The sequence below is a fragment of the Chironomus tepperi genome, unplaced genomic scaffold (genome assembly GCF_022539635.2).
Source record: "Chironomus tepperi strain 1889 unplaced genomic scaffold, CSIRO-AGI_Ctep_v1 contig_343, whole genome shotgun sequence".
Classification (NCBI taxonomy): Eukaryota; Metazoa; Arthropoda; class Insecta; order Diptera; family Chironomidae; genus Chironomus; species Chironomus tepperi.
In genome coordinates, this window is record NW_027226465.1 from 179,742 (window position 1) to 198,215 (window position 18,474).

Genomic DNA, 18,474 nt, shown 5'->3' on the forward strand with positions numbered 1-18,474 from the left:
GCATCTAAAATAATTATCTATGAAAATTAAACGTGAAATGTTTGGATGTATTCAATCAATAAAACACATTTCTTTGCCGCTGTCTAATTCACGTGTTTTGCATCGTGACCTGTGTTTCAACTTCACAATACAATTATAACATTTATGTATATACATTCTATATTACAAATACCTTTACAATTTTAGCATGTTGTGAAATTGAAAAAATAAATATCTCGTAGTCAGTTTAACTTGAGCGTACTGAGATTGTAGTCGCAAATATTAATTAAAATATATAAAGAAAATAATAAAATAAAAAAGTGACATTTATCAAACAAGAGCTTTTGTTTTTAGTGATATAATAACAAGTTTGGATAGATAAATTTTTTTGAACTATATGAATAACAAAGGAATTAAGGAATTCTAGATAATTGGATTAATTTCATATATAAACAAAACTGTAAGTGTGTGTTAAGTACAATTATATGAGTCGAATTTACATAGTTTTGCCCGATTTTGAGTGGAATTACTTTAGAATACTTTAGTCTTATGCAATCACAAAAATACACAAAAAATTCATTAACTTATTTACTGGGCAGTGAAGTAGACTAGAAAGATCAGTTGCGATTAAAAACATTCCTATTATGACGCATGAAGCTGGACTTCGGATTGCCAATTATAAATCAAGTGCAATACTAATTAATAGAGACTAAACGCCTCCTTCCTTGAGAAAGAAATTTATTATAATTATAAAATTAATTTTGAAAAGTTTTATGATGAGATTTTTGAATATTTTTGACGTTCTAAGGCAGAGTTGTCGAATGGGTGTCTGTAGGGAGGTGTCTAGTTGTATCATGGTAGATTTTGAGTTAACCTAGGAAATATCTATGCATAGGTATGACTAGGTAAAGACAGATCCGGGTAAAATCATTGTTAATGCAAAAGCAATGCTTGCAGATCATTGATTTAAATTGAAAATCAACAGGTGACAACCAGAGTTCGAAGTAGACTTGGATATTGTATGGAAAAGCGGACACAAGTCGACTTGACTTCATGTGAAATTTGAGTCGACTTCGAGCTTTGATTACAACGCTGCCAAGCAATTCAAACTAAATTTAAGCAATTTAGCAACAAACTACAGCAAATTAGGGTCTACGCCTTCTCCCAATTTAAACACTTAATGTCCAATTTCCTGTCCATTTCCATCATTCCTAACAAAAAATTATTCCATCCAAAAAGATTTATATTTTCCCCAATAATATCGACAGATCGTAAACACATTCTCAGAAGAAAATAAAAGAAGAAAATATACAATTAAAATGAGAATAAACTGTGATGTCTGTATAAATTTAAAAAACAAATTAGCATTTTAGTTCGATACAAATGTCGAGAGTTGAATCTTGTTTGCTGTTTTTGATGCACAATTGCATAAGATGAAATTTTAACTAGATGTGCAGTTTTTTTAAAGGGCTTTTTTGAAATAAAGTATGAAGTTTATGATTTTACTAGAATTGTTGCTCGTCAAGTAGCATAGAGAATAGACTAGAATGCAATTGGTCGACTAAAATTTGAAATACAAAAATCAAATCAAGTTTCTAAATAGACTAAATGATTTAAAGCTCGTCGTCAATATGCGTCTCAGGCAGAACCTTCCACTTTTTTGGAGTCGGACTTCCAAGTGGAGGATTTGTTAAACCACTAAAGCTACACCAAAAGTTAATATAAGATTCAAATCATTGCTTTTATTCTGAGTAGTGTATTAGACTTGTACTGTTCTAGATTTCTTAGACATTACTGCCTGTAGTCTACCACTCAAAGCCATCGTATCAATCATATAATCGAGTCCTTTCATTGCTTCATTCGGGAAGGAATTTAGCTGTCCAGGTCAAAATTATGGTTATTCAGTTCTTAAAATGTGATTTTTTACCATTTTTTTCAAGAATTTGCATCTATTGATGAAGAAACTTGTTCCTAATTACACAAGATACCCAAAAGTCAACCCTAACCATCAAACCATTGCTCTCACCACACCTAATTAGTATTACTTGCCTATCAATGAACGCATAGACTCAACTTACACATAGCACCATACAATGTAATGTGACGTTCTAGATTTTATCTTCAAAAAATTCCGTGTGATGTATCAATAATAAATGACATCACAAAGGAATAAATAAGAAATAATAACAACAGAAGGCGTAAAGAATTCAGAATTAATCTCGAAAAATCTCAAAAAAAAAGCCTGCAAAAGTTCATGCACATATAAGCAAGAAATATCGATGAATCTTTGATTTTATAGAATATTTTGGGTTCTGTTAAGATGTTTATCGGGTATCAAATGTTATTTTTAGGATTGGTTAAGAATTTTGAAGGGTTAAAAAGAAGGAAGTTGTTGATAGAAGCAGTGTTGCATTTGGTATTGGAAATTGGCAAGGTGTGGTCAGTGATAGAGTCAGTTTCAGGAGTTATCTGAGGGAGGGCATGCATCAAAATTGATCTGTACGACCAGCAATATAAATGAGCTAGTAAGGCGTGCAAAGAGAGTATTTTCAATCAGAAAGCCTCTAAAAGGCAAAGAAACCGCTCTTAGGTATCATAATGGTCATTATGTGCCATGACAGCATACTCTTTGCCTCTAGGGTGCTTACTTACGTACCTGGGTAACATAGGCACTATATAGCAACCCCCAAAAATAGAACAGATGACTTTCCAAAAAAAATATCCCTTAAAACACTGCCTACTTACACCTTTATCTCGAACAAGTTTGTGCACGTTATGCAAATAAAAAGGTACCTCTGTTGTCGCCACGTGCATTATTAAATACCTTATTGCGATGCAGCAATTCAAGCCAAGATATGAAAACCAAAAAGTTTTTTTTTATTCCTCTCATCTGTTTGCAAATTGTTTATTTATTTTTAGAACATTTCTGTTATTATTACTCAGTCCTATAAACTGTATTTACCTCGGATGTAACAATACCACAATATCCAAACAAAGAACAATAAATGCTTAAAAAGAGTTTTCAATTTGAAGGAACTTGTATCTGACATTTTCCTCCACTTGATGGTTATATAAACGCCCACAGATGTGCTATTGAACAGAAGCCATTTCCTTTAAAATATATTTTTATTTATAGACTTTACCATATCTGGTATAAGATTACTTCTTCATGCTGATTACGAGAATAAATAATAATAATTTTTTTTTTTTTATAAATGATTAAACTTATATCATCGAAATGGTAGTTCTAGATATAATCATAATGATCATATTACGAGAAAATCAAAGCAATATTACAAAACAATTGGTGGATGAGCAGGTGTGTAGGATAGACGTGGGAGGTTTAGTGATTTATTTCATCATCATTGATGAACAAAATTTTAAATTTTTTAACGGTTTTTAGGGAAATAATTTCAAAAATATTTCTGAGAATTGTCAATTTGGAAATTTTAATCAATTATGTAGGCTTCGGTACTCACGTTAAGGTGTAGTTTAATTAAAATATTTTGGAAATCAACCTGAATATACTTCGGGACACCCAGAAGACACACGGTGTAGAAGTGTCTGACTTCAAGACAAATTCCATTGAATCCGGCTTCTGGCCAGTGTCAGCTTATTTCTAAATTATCGGTTATTCCAGCGCCGTACGTTGGGAGCCAATTTCTTTATATTTCTAGATTCACAGTTAGCAAGCTGTAGAAACGGGTATAACTCAAAATTCAGACCTGCATCCTCAATGAAACAGGCAGTTCGATTAGAAACTGGATATCTGGCTTTAAACTTCTTCAAGTTCTTTGAATGTTTCTAATTACTAGAATGTAATCTAATCTAATTGCAGCATGTTTACTTGATAGTGGAACAGGCTGCGATTACAAGTCTAAAGACAATTTGATTAAAGGTTTTAGAGCTCAAAATACACAATAGAAGTAATTAGTGGGATTCGAACCGTATCTAGAAGTTTTTAGTCTTGGAATCTTATTGGTCATCTCAATTCATTGAGATACAATTTTTTAACCAGTATTCCTATTGACTAACACTGCACACTAAGTTTAAGCTAATAATAAGCTACATCTACATATATCATAATCTTAAAAAGCTATCAATTCCAGATCTAGTTCCTTAATTTAATTTTAAATCAATTCTTTCATTTCTCCAATTTTAGTTGACCATAAATCTCATTAAAGACATAATGGAAGGAACAGAATCAACACATAATACAAAAATATCAGACTCAGCATACAGCAACTCATGCAGTAACAGTCAGTCACAAAGAAGTGGAAGTTCTAGTAAATCTAGACAAAGTAATTCCAGCGGTTCGTCATCTGGTTATGGCGGCAAGCAGCAAACTACAGATCGGTTAGTTATAATTAATGTTACTTGTGCTTACAAGTTCTAATGTCTAATCCAATAGTGCAATTCCACAACCATTATCAAAGCGATCAAAAGATCGTAAGAAGAAGAAGTTGAAGAATACAATTCAAATTGGAACAACAAGTCAAGATGATGCACAACCAACAGTCATCAATGAATCACAAGATGATGGAGTCATTGAAAAAGAGACAGGTATGATGAAGCTATGATAATTTTCATCTAAGAATGTTTACTTTTTAATTGTTTTACAGAAGAAAAAAACGACATTCAGGAGCCAGCAACAGAAAATTCATCATTAACCAGTATTGAGAATATTCAGCCTGCATCATCACCAATAAGTAAGAAACTAGTCGAAGAGGATCAAAATTCACAGAATTTAGAAGGCATAACTGACATCAATTTAGTTCAAATTGATCAAATTCAGCAGACAAAAACCGACAAAAGTACATCAGAGGAAGGCTTTTGTTGCGTAATGAGCATGCACGATGGTGTTGTATTGTATGATTAAATATAATCACTTACATGGCTTCCTTAATCTAACGAAAAATATTTTGTCACATTATTTTTACAGATATACAACACCCTCAATAACAAGCAGTTTGGGATTCCCACGCGATATGTGGTAATTTAACGTGTTTTTTTACTTTTTTGAAACCTTAAATCTCTTCAATGAGCTCTTGAGTTGGAATATAGGCATTGTGATTAAGGTTACCGTGTAATTAAAAACGTCTGGACGTTCAAAATCGTAAACAAGTGGACATTTTATAATGAAACGCAATAGTGTGTGCTGTGACATTATAGAAAGGGGAATGTTCGTGTTATGGCACATGTTATGCCACACTCTGTTATGTACTGAGTGTATACACTCTGTAGTGCAAGATGTCTTTGTTCATTGTTGCTTTGAACAATGGATAACTTATAGGATTGATAGAATTTTCATCGATCTTATGAGTCGCAATCATTATAATAAAGGATTAGATTACCGTTATTAAAATGGGTGTCGCGTTGGTATTGCAACATCATACAGCATACCATACAACATACAGCATACACGGCAAACCCATTTAAATCCTTATTCCCTTCATCTTGATAGTTTTTTGAAGGAAACAAAAAATTGAAATTATTTTATGACTATTTTAATTTTTTTATTATTTCATTCATTTAGGTTGGGACGGAGCTTCATCGATTTTGTTCATCCTAAAGACAGGTAAGCAATTAATGTCATTGTTTATTGAGTTGAATATTGTTGGCAAGCTGTTCAAAGAACAAGTTGTTAAACATTTTATTATACCGAAACTAAAGTCAAAGACACTAAACAGTCAAAAAGTTAGATTTAGGCAAGATTAAAACCAAGCTAAGTTCTGTCAGTAGACTTAATTCAGTGGCCAAACTGTCAGGAGCAGAAGCCTCAGTTGAGCTTTAAATTAGGAACAGAAACTTATTCAACTGCTTTATTCACACCTTATGATTCACAGTAGATTAATAGGAACTAATCATCAAACTGAATTCAGTGGAACAGACTGCGACTAGTGGAACTTATGTCTAGTTATAGAATTGACATTTATGGAACTTGTCATAGGTCTTTTGGAATTTTTAAGTGTTCTATTTAATAAAGATGTTCATTACGTTTCAAATGATGACATAAGTCGATAGCTACAAGTAACAAGAGTCAAAAGTTTACGACTTAGGCTCACTTGGGACCTGTTAAGTACTCTGGTCACAAAGGAGCTTCGTTTCATTTCAAATGCTGACACAATTCGATACCAGCATCAAAAGTCAACAATTGCCAACTACAAATAGAAAATCCCACATGGAACAGGCTGCGAATAGTCTACCGCATGTCAAGTATTAAACTAAACATTTCATAGCAAATTCCACAAATGTCAAGCTATGTATTAGACAGAAGGACTACTTGTTCCACTTGAAAATTCCATTACGTGACTTTTGCCAAAAAAAAAGACAATATATTCCCCAAAACAGCGATTTGTCAACTCTAATGCTATTTAAATTTATTTATACTCATCTCTATCTATTCCTCTACCAACCTAGACCAACATTTGCATCACAAATTACATCGGGAACGACAACTGCCCTTGCCGAAGCACGTAACAGTAACTTCAAGGACACAAAGCATACATTATATGTAATGTTACGTCAATATCGTGGACTTAAATCATATGGATATGGCGTAACTAATAAGGCTGTAAATTATGAGCCTTTTAAATTAACACTGACGTTCCGCGAGGCACCAGATGAGAATTGCATCCCAAATCAAATGCCATACAAAACAACGCCATCTGTAAACTCTTCAATGCTTCTTGTAATCAGTGCTACACCTGTTAAGAGTGTATACAAAAGTAAGTACTTATTATTAGCTATTACATGATGGAAGTTCTCATTTTTATATTTTTGTATTACGTATAAATAGTAAGCGATGAAGTTTTTACGGGACAAAGAGAGCATACCAAGTTTACAACACGCCATACAGCATCTGGTGTTTTAAGTCACGTTGATGGAACTGCAAGTTTATTGGGATTTTTACCACAGGATATGTTGTCACGCAATATTATGGAATTTTATCATCCTGAAGACATGAAGTTACTTAAAGAAGTTTATGAGACGATTATGGTAAAGGGTCAGACTGCTGGTGCTTCATTTTGTGGCAAACCTTATCGGTTCCTTACACATAATGGAACATATTTAACAATTGAAACAGAATGGTCAATTTTTGTGAATCCATGGTCACATCACTTAGAGTTTGTTATTGGATATCATCATGTTAAGAAAGGTCCTTCAAATCCTAACGTCTTAGCATCAACGGAAATGCAGACGCAATTTTCCGAGCAAGTATTTAATGAAAGTAAAATGATTCGTGAAGAAATTCTGAAACTTTTATCGGAACCGATAATGAGACCAAATGATACTGTTAAACAACAGGTGTCAAAACGATGTCAGGCATTGGCAAGCTTTATGGAAACTTTAATGGATGAAGTAACAAAATCAGGTTCGCGGGCGGATCTGAAACTTGATTTACCACAAGAAGCAGACTTGACATTTTCAGAACGTGACAGTGTCATGCTGATTGGTGAAATATCTCCACATCATGACTACTTTGACAGTAAAAGTTCATCGGAAACGCCGCCTAGTTATAATCAATTAAATTATAATGAGAATTTGCAGCGATTTTTTGACAGTCGACCTATAACAGAGCCTGACATTATGAAAATGGATCAAACCGATACGGAAGCGGAGACACGGACAGCAAATTTGAGTCCAATGCAATGTTTTGGAGAAAGTGGAGGATCTGAAAGTGCGGGTAATATGAGCTCAGCGAGTAATGCAAACATGGAAAGCATAACAAATACATCGACAGGAACATCAAATGGCAGTTCAAATTACATCCCACCAACATTAACAGAAGCGTTGTTATGCAAGCATAATGAGGATATGGAAAAGCTGATTATAAAACGGCATAAAGTGGCAAGAATCAATAAAGGCGGTGAAAAGAATAAAAAGGCACAAGAACAACAATCGCATGGCGTCAAGAGAAGTGGGTCACATTCATGGGAAGGTGAAGTTCACAAGACATCCAAACAGCAGCATATCATTGAGACACAAAAGTCTGTTACACCATTCCCAAATCAAACAAATCCACAGCCTTACCAAAATGCAAATGTTGATTTGTGGCCTCCATTTTCTGTAAGCTTAACAACAATTCAGAGTACGCACACGACAGCACATGCTACGCATTTTGCAACATCCTCAATATTTCCTACTGTCTACTACATACCTCAAAATATGCCTCAAGATCAGCATGGTCCCATCCAAACCGTTCAATACATGCCTGGTTTACTTTATCAATCTATGGTATATCCACATCCATCAACCTTTTATCAAATGCAATTCCAACCACAACAAACACAATCAAGTATTAATGAATCAATTTATAATGCAACATTTCAATTTGACAAAGGAAATATTGCAGTGCCTGTTCTACAAAAGATTCCAACACCAATTGGTAGTGGCTCACAGAATCAGAGTACAACATTCCAGAGACCACCGTCGCAGGCGACATCTGTTAAGGCTGATATGGGTTCAACATCTGCATCAGTTGTAAATAGGGTAAGTTATAGGGAATAGTGAATGATATGTTAGGACTAGACATCGACTGGACATTGAGTTGTCGTTAATTAGTTGAGTTGCAAAACAGGTGCCTGTCATGCAAAAACCGTACAAATTCTTGATTATTTATGTGGCTTTCCTACAAAATCATACAAATTATCAAGAATTTGCCTGTAACAGCACCTGTTTTGCAACTCTGCTCGGGATATTGTATGATAAGCACTATAGTGGAAATTGAAATTTTGATGCATGACAAATTTCATATTTCGACTTAATAATGGCCAAAAAGCAGTCGTCAAAGCAACTTAACCTTAACAACCAAATAGCAAGCTTTCATAGTACAGAAATGACACTACAATACCTAAAAGCAGTCTCTTTGTCGGTTAAGGTTTATGTCTGCCGGTTACTCGGCGACTATGCGTTGCATAAACGACTATATTGTGCTCCTCATTCAATGTCTGGACCTGATTTTCCTTGAATTTCTAATAATTTACATTAATTTTATTTTTCAGGCACTTTCGGAATCATCAAAGAAAGGACAGGTTGATTCACCGGCAATAGATGTTACAAACGATCGTGATAATCGAAATAATGACAAAGTGTGTATCCTTAACCTCCGATTACAGACAATGGACATACTCATATGCTACAATGACATGAATCATTGTCTGTTAAGGCTCAATAATCAATCACAGTAAATAACACATTATTCCTATTATTTATCCCATTTAGACAACAAGTGGTACAACAGGAACGAGTGAAGATGAGTCTAGTCATTCAAGTTTCTATTCCTCATTCCTGAAAACCGACGAAGGACCAACATCATCAAATGAAGGACGAAATGAAAGTAAAGAAGACATGCAATGGGAAAAGACACCAAAAATTCCAATAAAACGTCCAAATCCGCATTGGCTAGACAATATAAATGTAACACCTGAATTGATATATCGATATCAAATAAGCACTAGAACATTACGTGATGTATTAAATGATGATAAGTTTGCATTAAAGAACATCCATCAACCAGATTTAGTTAATGATCAACTCAATCAGCTTTATTTAGACCTTGAATTGGAAGGATTATCAGCAAAATTATCACTCGAGTCAGCATCATCGAGTAGCGGTGAAGAAAGTTTTAATTCGGTTAAGCAACGACGTAAAAAGATTCAGTATAATAAGCTTGTCTTAGTGTATGAGGAAAATTGTCCTTTACCTCCTATAGACTAACTTTTATTTACTTGAATGACATGAATGTTTTTGGTCATGTCTGACTGATTTTACTTTTTTTATATATGCTTACATGAGCACAGATATTTTGGATTGACTTAATAAAAAAAAATTTTATAAATACCAAATTATACTTTAATGTTACATATTATATTTTATTAATAAAATTACCTGACTATTGATTAGTATGAAATTGAATAATAATTATTATGTAAATTGGATATTGGATGTGGTAACTATTATTGGTCTCGAGTCTACACAGTTGTATAACTCTAAACTAACAGACAAAGAGCTTGCTTACTGTTACATTAGTTTTCGCCTCTTTGCCCTCTGTTACTTGAAGCTCTATCGCTGACTACCACTTGCCAATGGCAATGCTCTTGCATACCTCAAATATACTGGATGAGAATGCTCGTAAGTGTTGTTGTCAGCTTACTCTGCTCTTAAGAGCACACTAATGCCTGCTACGACTATAGATTTGATAATCTATAGTCGCAACGTGAGAGACTCTTTAAGGGTCGAGCTTGAGAGAGACTCTTTTAAGGGTCGAGCTTGAGAGAGACTCTTTTAAGGGTCGAGCGTCGGGCGTTTAGGATCTAGCTCAGTAAAGCCTTAGAGACTCTTTAAAAAATGCGCTCATACTTCAAAACCTCAATACTCCATATTTCCTTCGTTCCATCCATTCACATATGCACACATATATCTAACATAAAATAGAAATTCAAAGGACAAAGAATCGATATAACGCGTTATGTGCCAAAATATTTATATATGTCTGCTATAGTATAAAAGCATATACAAAATGTGCTTATGCGAGGAAGTTAAGAACGAGTAGTAGATGGGAGAAAGAAGCAGAGATTCATAAAATGTATAAAAATAAAACATTTTTTTTTTCTGGGTCATGTTTTCGTCATATTTGTATTAAGAGGACTTTTATTCGCTTTTCTTTTACAACAATATCACATTTCCCAATACACATTCTCATTCCGTACGTTGCTTCCTTTTTTTTCATTCTCTAATGTGAATTTTTTTTTTTTTTTCATTTTGAATATGAGTCTTATGTATATTTATATTCACTAACATACATATGTATGTGCTGTTAGCTTCATTATCAATTCATTTTTTAGCTCGTAATATTTTTATGCATTCACTAAATATTCAGATTATTACATTTTATGTGAGCTTTTTGCCATCGAGGGAGCCATCTGTATAAGGAAAAAACTTTCTGGCACAGTTAACAGTCGAAATGGACTTTTGAGTTGTTAATTTGTTTTTGAGATTTGGAGGAAATTTTATGAATTATGGGATTTGGATTGGTTGGACTATTAGACATTGTGACTGTTTATAGAATGTTAGTACACTGACTGATTACCCGATTGGCGAGTCTCTCGACGCTCGACTGAGCTCGACCCTTAAAGAAGAGTCTCTGAGCTCAAGCTCTTGAGCTCCGTTTAAAGAGTCTCTCTCAATCCTGTTCTCGACCCTGAAGTTTAAGAGTCTCTCTCAAGCTCTAATTTGACATCATTTATACCCTTAAAAAGAGTCTCTCTCGAGGGACTTAAGCGCAGCTCGACCCTTGAAAAGAGTCTCTCTCGATTTACAAAAAGATCCAGCTCGACCCAAAATAAGATCCAGTAATCCAGATCACTCTCTCAAGCTCGACCAGACTCACAAAAAGAGTCCTCTCTCAAGGTCACTCAGACCCACAAAACAAGATCTAGTTAATTACAGCTCGACGTTTAAAAAGTTTCTAAAGCACAATTGCTCAGTAAAGACTGTTCTCAACAATGAAAAAAGTATAAGTGTTAATATAGTATTTATGCTTTGATTTTGAAGTTTTAAATTTTAACTCTTACGATGTCTAATTTGAACATCATTAAGCTCTAATTTTACAGGATTTAAATTAAAAAAAATCTGTTGAAACATTTTAATCCACAAATTTTTTAATCACGTTAAATGTTGTAACAAAAAAAGCATTTTTTAACCGTGACAAAAGCTTTTTTTTTTCCTCATGAAACAATGGCGCCATATAGAATGAAATTGTATGAACAATAATAATCATCATGTATTTATGAGAGCGCTTATTCCATAGTATTTTATTACAGTCACAAAAGAGATCTAGTGGAAACATCAACAACAGAGAATGTATATATAGAAGCTTTTGAGACGTATAAAGTAAGAATATGTTGAGTATTTTCTACTCCCTATAATCCTTCCATATTCTCTACACATCGAACCAGCTATGAGAGCACAAAAAAAAATGCTTTTTTCATGTTGTTAGCATAATGATGGAAATAATAATATCAGTATATCTGCAATTTTTGTGTCAGCAACTTTAACAATACAATCATAATATTTATGAATTGTCTTTCTAGTCTCACTTATCCACAACTAATAATCCTATCATGTTCAAAATTTATAGTTTCAAATGCAGCACATTTGTTGTCACTTGAGACTCACTTTATTCCTTATATTCCTTAGACTGCTCGTTAGAGTATCTATCTTAAAAGGAATTAAGGAGATCGTTGTAAATGCGAATTGACATTAGTCTGGATGCTTGAAGAATGATATTTTTAGGTTCGATTCCTATTGAGTGAGCTTTGTTAGGATTGACCAATTTAGACGTTGTTTTGTTAAGCATTTTGAATAGACTTTGATTGCCGTGCCATTTTGTGTGCTTAATTCTAAAGCTAATCATTTTAGATTGACATGATTAGGCATTTTTGGACAGTTACAATCGACCAAGTAATAGGTCGGAATTACTAGAACTGTGCAAAATGGACAAAAGCACTTACAATTAGTCAATATGCCAAATTGTCACGAAAGACACATGACACGGAAAAGTCGAAAAATAGTGTCCACAAAAAGTCGTGAATCTGGTGTTGGTTTGGAGTCGTGAAGTCAGATTCGATAAAATCCAGCTCCACTTCAGAATTAAGCCATCGTGAGGACTCAACATCTCGGTTTTCTCACTTCATGTGCCTTTCGGGTTTGTCAACAAGACTTAAATGTTATGAGATATTACTTACTTACTTACTTCCTTCCTTTCTTCAGAAGCCAGTGATAGAATCAATTTCTGGCAATGCCTGTGGGAGGTCATCAAAATTGATCAGTAAGGCCAGCGAAGTAAGTAAGTAAGTACTTACTTCCTTGGCTGAGACACATATGGGCCCATTGCTGCACGAAAAGAACGTCTAAAGCCAGCTCTATCCTTCTAGAATTTCTGCCATTTCGACTTATGAGATAACAACTTTTCTAATTCGAAATTTCTAGTTGCTTTCTTGCTAACTTTATAATTACTCTCTTCCTATTTAACAGTTCCTAATACCTTCATCTCCACTACCTTTCCTTTCAACATCATCCAATTGAAACTATATTTAACAAGAAAGTTCAATTTATGTAAAAAAAAATTATCGACTTTATTTAATCATCAAGTTGTGAATCTAATTAGTTGAAGCAAGACTATAACTTAAAAGCAACTTTTTGATGTCATTCTTTTTATAGCTGAATAGAAATGAAAAAAAGGCGAAAATTGTGAGAATGATGAGAACAAAATTAATGAAAATGAAGAAAAGTGGAAATAAGTTGGGAAATTTGGGGCTATGGAGAGGAGCGCATGTTTTATTGGTATTGAGTGTTGGTCAAGTAAGTGCTGGTGTTACAAATTCCAGTGAATTATTAATATTATGCGAATAGGCGACAGCATGTCTAGTTATTGACTGGGCATTACGTCAAGCTGTCTATTCAGATATCCTTCAATTATTGTCCCAAGTATACAAAGCCCTTTCTGGATATAGCATTGGGCTACATGTGTTCGCCTAAGGGGTATACCAATAAGGTGCTCAATCACATTTCATGCTATGGCGATATAGCTGCTAGACTGCATATGCTTCACATGATTCCCGGAAAGCACAACATATTCCCTACGACGTCTTATTAACAATAAGATGCTAAATTGACCGAGATGACTGATTTTGATCCATTTTAACAACCGCATTCCCTAACAGACAAAGTTCATGCTTTCATGGCTCAATAATAACCCTGCGATATCCAATAGAGTTCCTTTTTGTCCGTTAAGGATTGTACAGCTTGATATATCAAAGACATCAAGCCAAGTTATCACCAAACCATCCACAATTCTTCTAAAAATCAAGCTAAATAGAAAAAAGAAGTAGCAAGATGGAATTGCCATCGCAATATTTTACACAAAATGTAGGAACGGAATAAAAGTGTAAAAGGCAAAAATTAAGAAAAAACAAGAAAAAGATTTTCACCCAACAAACGTAAATTGAAGTAGAAAAGTAATTAAAAATCATCGTCATCCCTTTTTTTCCTTTCTAGTCGTACATTTTAACCATTCGCATCTCAATATACACCGCAATAGTACGGAATGTTAATGAGAAAAAAGAAGTGAAGACAATTTTTTTAGACTTGACTTTTTTTTTATTATCATCAAAAAGCATCGTCGACATTATCAGCGACGCTCTTTCCAATTAGATTGCTACTCTTTGATCTTTGGCAACGCTTCAATGACGCTTCAAATTAAAATGATGTTCAGTTGACTTTAGTCGCTTTCTATTTTAAATTACTTGTTCTTATAATGAGAGATACTTTCCTGGAAGAAATTATTCTTTGTAAATTGACCTTTTGGAATTTTATTAATTTTTTTGCTTGTGGTGGAAAGTTTAATGAACTTTGTTGATTAATGCTGAGATTAGAGATTACTGACTTATTTATTTTGCAGGCGTTACAGAGCAATTGTGATCCATGGCTTCCTTTAGATGCCACCTGAAACTAGACGTATTGTTGGACTCGGCTAGCCAATTTTAAACACCAAATGCAATACTATCTCCGTCAACAGCTTCCCCTCATGAGATTAGAAATTGTTGTACTAGACTTAGCTGTTTTAGGTAATAGTCTGAGTTACCAGATATCCTGACTCTCTGAAGGTGGTAAACGCGTTATACATGTGACTTTAGCCGCTCCTAGCTTTACTCTACTAAGTACCAATCTCACTTACTCGAGGTGGAAGCCGTCAAACCAAGCCATATTTGATCCTAAGAAGAAAGGTGATCTATTTAAGAGTAGGAGCTTAAGGAGGCTTATATGAGACTCTTTTTAAGGAAGCTTATATTGTAATACGTGTAAAAGTGAACAGGTTTCGGTGAACATGACATGTTATTAGATGAGCTGTAGTGGTTCATTTAAGCAAGGTCTTTTTGTCTGACTTTGTGGATGACAAAAGATCACGTGAACGTCCAAAGAACTTGTGGAAGGAAAATACTGTTGAGCGAGACAGTATAGCGTTTAGAATTGGGAATTGGCAAGCGATTGCCAATGATAGAGCTAGTTTTTGGCGACATCTTTGGGAATTCATGGTTCATAATTGGTATGTACGGCCTGCGAAGTAGGTAAGTAAGTACCAGATACCCTAAATACAAATCTCATGTTTAAATAAATACATAACTCATATTCAAGTCAACATCAACACAGCAAAACTTCAATGACGAATCGCTTTACTTCTTTAGCAAAGAAAAATTTCCAAAATAAACAGCGTCAGCTGCCCTTAAGGAAGCAAAAACATAAATAAAATATGATAAAGAACTCGACGCATCTCCGAAACATTTAACTTCATTTTCATTTCATTTTTTCCTATTCTTATCATCTACATTTAGGCATCAAAACGAGAGAAGAAAGAGAATATTTAAATGGTAAAAAAGAAGCTTTGAAAAGAAGGCACTGATAAAAGTCACGTCCGATAAGTCAAAGGAACATTTTCTTGTTTTTTTTTTTCATGAATTCTAAAAAGGAAAGGAGATATGCTTTGTGGCATTTTGAATTCACTTTTTTTTTTTGAATGTTGCTCTTCTTTTACACGAAGCACAAAGTTAGACATTGAATGCGATACGAAAGGAAGGAATGAGAAATAGAATTACGCAGCTGAAAGCAGCACAGAATATTTAATATTTACCCAATTGTGATGATTTTGAGTCTGTTCAGGATTCGACGAGTATTTGTTCCTGTACTGCAGATTTTGTTTAATTTCTATGGACCAAAAAAAGTCCGGTCATGACAATTCACATCCACAATATCACAATTTACTGTCAAAGTTCAATTCAAGGCACAAATTTGTGTCATTTCTGTCAAACTCATACCCAGAAATACACAATATTGCTGCTTTGTCGTTTTTTGTCGACTCTTGACCCATTGTGTTGTATATCATTTATTATTGTAACTCGAGCTATGAAGCTTTATGATTTATTATTTTTGCAATATTGCCATACTATCTTTTGTCCTGAATTTATAACCCCACGCTACACCATTTATAGTATATATTCTTCTTATATATATTTTTTTATGCAGTTATGATATGGGAATTTTACTTTTTGGAGTCAAATTGAATGTCTGGCTGACTGTGAAATAGCTGAATGGTGCTATATGCTGAATTAAGTGATCGAAGCTAAGTTAAACGAGTTGGCAACTTTGCTTTAGTTGATCTCAGTTCAGTAACTTACAAAGGACGTAATCAGAGATTTTAGAACAGTGGTGGACAACCTGTGTGCCGCGGCACACTAGTGTGCTTCCAATATGTTTTGGGATTGCCATGAACCGCATGCCGTGTGAGGTTTTGATCGAGGCTTACCTTTAAGTTGTGCAACGAAAAATAAAAGGTTGTTCAGCACTGTCCAAGAATATTGAAGAATTTTGCCAAAAAACGGAGTTATTTGTAAATCCCTTTCTGGATATGCCCTTGATCAAACTTACATGTTACACGAGGTGTAGCTAGAAACGTTTTGGATGGAATATAACAATTTAAGATGGATGATTGCGATTTATAAGGCATAAAAGTCTAACAGATTGAAGAATTTAACCCCTACTCAACCCCATGGATGCTACCCTAGCTTTAATAACTCAAGCATTTCAAATCCATTAAAAATTATCCATTTGACTTATCCAAATCTATAAATATCTGGATTACCTTCCAGATTCTAATAAGAAAAGCGCGTCAAACTTATGCATCTATCCAACAATTTCATTGTTTCTATTACTTGACCACATCAAAACTTCAGAGTCCATAGATTATCATTTTCAATTCTCAACCCAACATTTAAATCAATTCAAATGCCCACACTAAGCTTTTTAATCCTCCAATATCTCATAAATTCCAACAAATCATCAAATGACCTGATTTAATATTATTCTAAATTCAAACAACATTCCATTTTCCATTGTACAATTCATGATATTTTCAACTTGTCTTGCCTGTTTCGCTATTTTTGGCATTTGCCTGTGTTCAGCTTTTATGTTTCTCTCTTCTATTCCTATATATCCGTCTCGTTCTGCACGAAAACATGTACGCATTGGAAGATGAAGCAGGGATGAATATGGCGAGAAGTGCATTTGATATTGGTAATTGGCAAAGGGTAGAACTTGGACCCGCTATATGTCAATGAAAAAGCTGGGTTGAATTTAGTAGAGGGTGTGGAGAGGGTGAGGATGGAATAAATTTGGTATTGGTAATTGACAAATTGGAGTCAAAGGAGCTTCAAATGTCGATCAAAGATGAAGCAGGACTGCATTTAGAAGGAGGCAAAAGGATTCGCAATTGAAAAAGGACAGCTAGCGATAGAGCTTCAAATGTTAATTAAGAGATGCAATCCTGATCAGCACAAAATATTCACATCCATACGGTGCCCAAGTGCTAATTTTCATGCTAACTGTCATAAAATTTGCCATTTGGATGTCATGGATGGAAACCTGGCTGCCATGGAAATCCTGTGCCGATCAGGATTGCATTTCTTAATTGACATCTGGAGTTCTATCGCTAGCTGCACCTTGCCAATTACTAACACCAAATGAACACAACAGTTGATCAGTACGACCAACCAAGTAAGTAAGTTAGTCTGAGAAAGTGGGTTGTTGGATGTGAAAGTTGGGTTGGTGTTGATGAGGGTTGGAGGTGATTGCAGGTAGGTGATGGGTAGGAGATGATGGATAGATTGGGGATGCTGGGTGGATTGGATGTGTTGGGTGGGTTGGATGTGCTAGGTGGGTAGGTTGGGGTGATGGATGGGTTGGAAGTGATTAAGTTGGGAGTGATGGTTAGGTTGGAGGGTCATTGGTAGATTGCAGATGATGAATAGGTTAAGAGGGTGAGGTTGTAGTATATTTGAATATCCTAACTGCATCCCTCGATACAAATATTCAAAAATGATAGGAATATTCTCATTTCATCCACATACATTTTATGTTAAAAAGCAGTAGCAATAATAAAATATAAAATTATATCGAATGGATGTTATGTGATCAATAACCTCGACTTTTTATTCTGTCTCTCAATTTATGTTTTGAAACTGATGCAGATAACATGGCAGTTATGTTTCAATGTATTGTTTTTTGTAGTAGCTACTGCTTGGCACTGCCATAATTTTAATGAAATGCAATACTATAAATAATTCAGTAGCAAGACAGAAACATCGTCCCGCATGAGACCAATGATGTTCAGCTTTGTGTTTTAAACGAGAACTAAAATATGTGAGACAAAAAATGTTCAAGCGTGGATTTTTTTTTTTAATTTAATAATTTTTCTTGTTCCTTAATATGAAAAAAAAAAATATAAAAAAGTTTTGAATTTATACGATGCAATAAAACATGCAAGTTGGATATGGAAATGAAGATATGACTTTGATGCTCATAATCATATGCAGTCATCGTTTGTTGCTGATGATGACGATGATGCATAACCCATGATGTACAGAATAAAAAAATTATTAA

At 34.3% G+C, this 18,474-nt stretch overlaps 1 protein-coding gene across 2 annotated transcripts; it reads left to right on the forward strand.

Moving 5' to 3' along the window:
• The first annotated feature begins 246 nt into the window (after positions 1 to 246).
• Positions 247 to 9,827, forward strand: per (period circadian regulator). 2 transcript variants are annotated; one of them, XM_070644702.1, is made up of 11 exons: positions 247 to 439; positions 4,142 to 4,335; positions 4,391 to 4,542; positions 4,602 to 4,848; positions 4,922 to 4,972; positions 5,516 to 5,557; positions 6,400 to 6,707; positions 6,779 to 8,278; positions 8,336 to 8,472; positions 8,985 to 9,071; positions 9,205 to 9,827. In XM_070644702.1, exons 2-11 carry the CDS (start codon positions 4,169 to 4,171, stop codon positions 9,697 to 9,699), a joined length of 3,186 nt encoding a protein of 1,061 aa, XP_070500803.1. In that variant the 5' UTR covers positions 247 to 439; positions 4,142 to 4,168; the 3' UTR covers positions 9,700 to 9,827. The 2 variants fall into 2 exon arrangements, with proteins under 2 accessions (XP_070500803.1, XP_070500802.1); XM_070644701.1 differs by having other exon boundaries at positions 6,779 to 8,472.
• Positions 9,828 to 18,474: the final 8,647 nt, after the last annotated feature.

What these genes read in the sequence shown, in the direction of transcription:
- per (XM_070644701.1), top strand. Translation starts at nt 4,169, where the DNA reads ATGGAAGGAACAGAATCAACACATAATACAAAAATATCAGACTCAGCA. An exon ending in CTGCATCAGTTGTAAATAGG is followed by an intron (nt 8,473 to 8,984) that starts GTAAGTTATAGG and finishes TTTATTTTTCAG; the next exon opens with GCACTTTCGGAATCATCAAA. An exon ending in ATAATCGAAATAATGACAAA is followed by an intron (nt 9,072 to 9,204) that starts GTGTGTATCCTT and finishes TATCCCATTTAG; the next exon opens with ACAACAAGTGGTACAACAGG.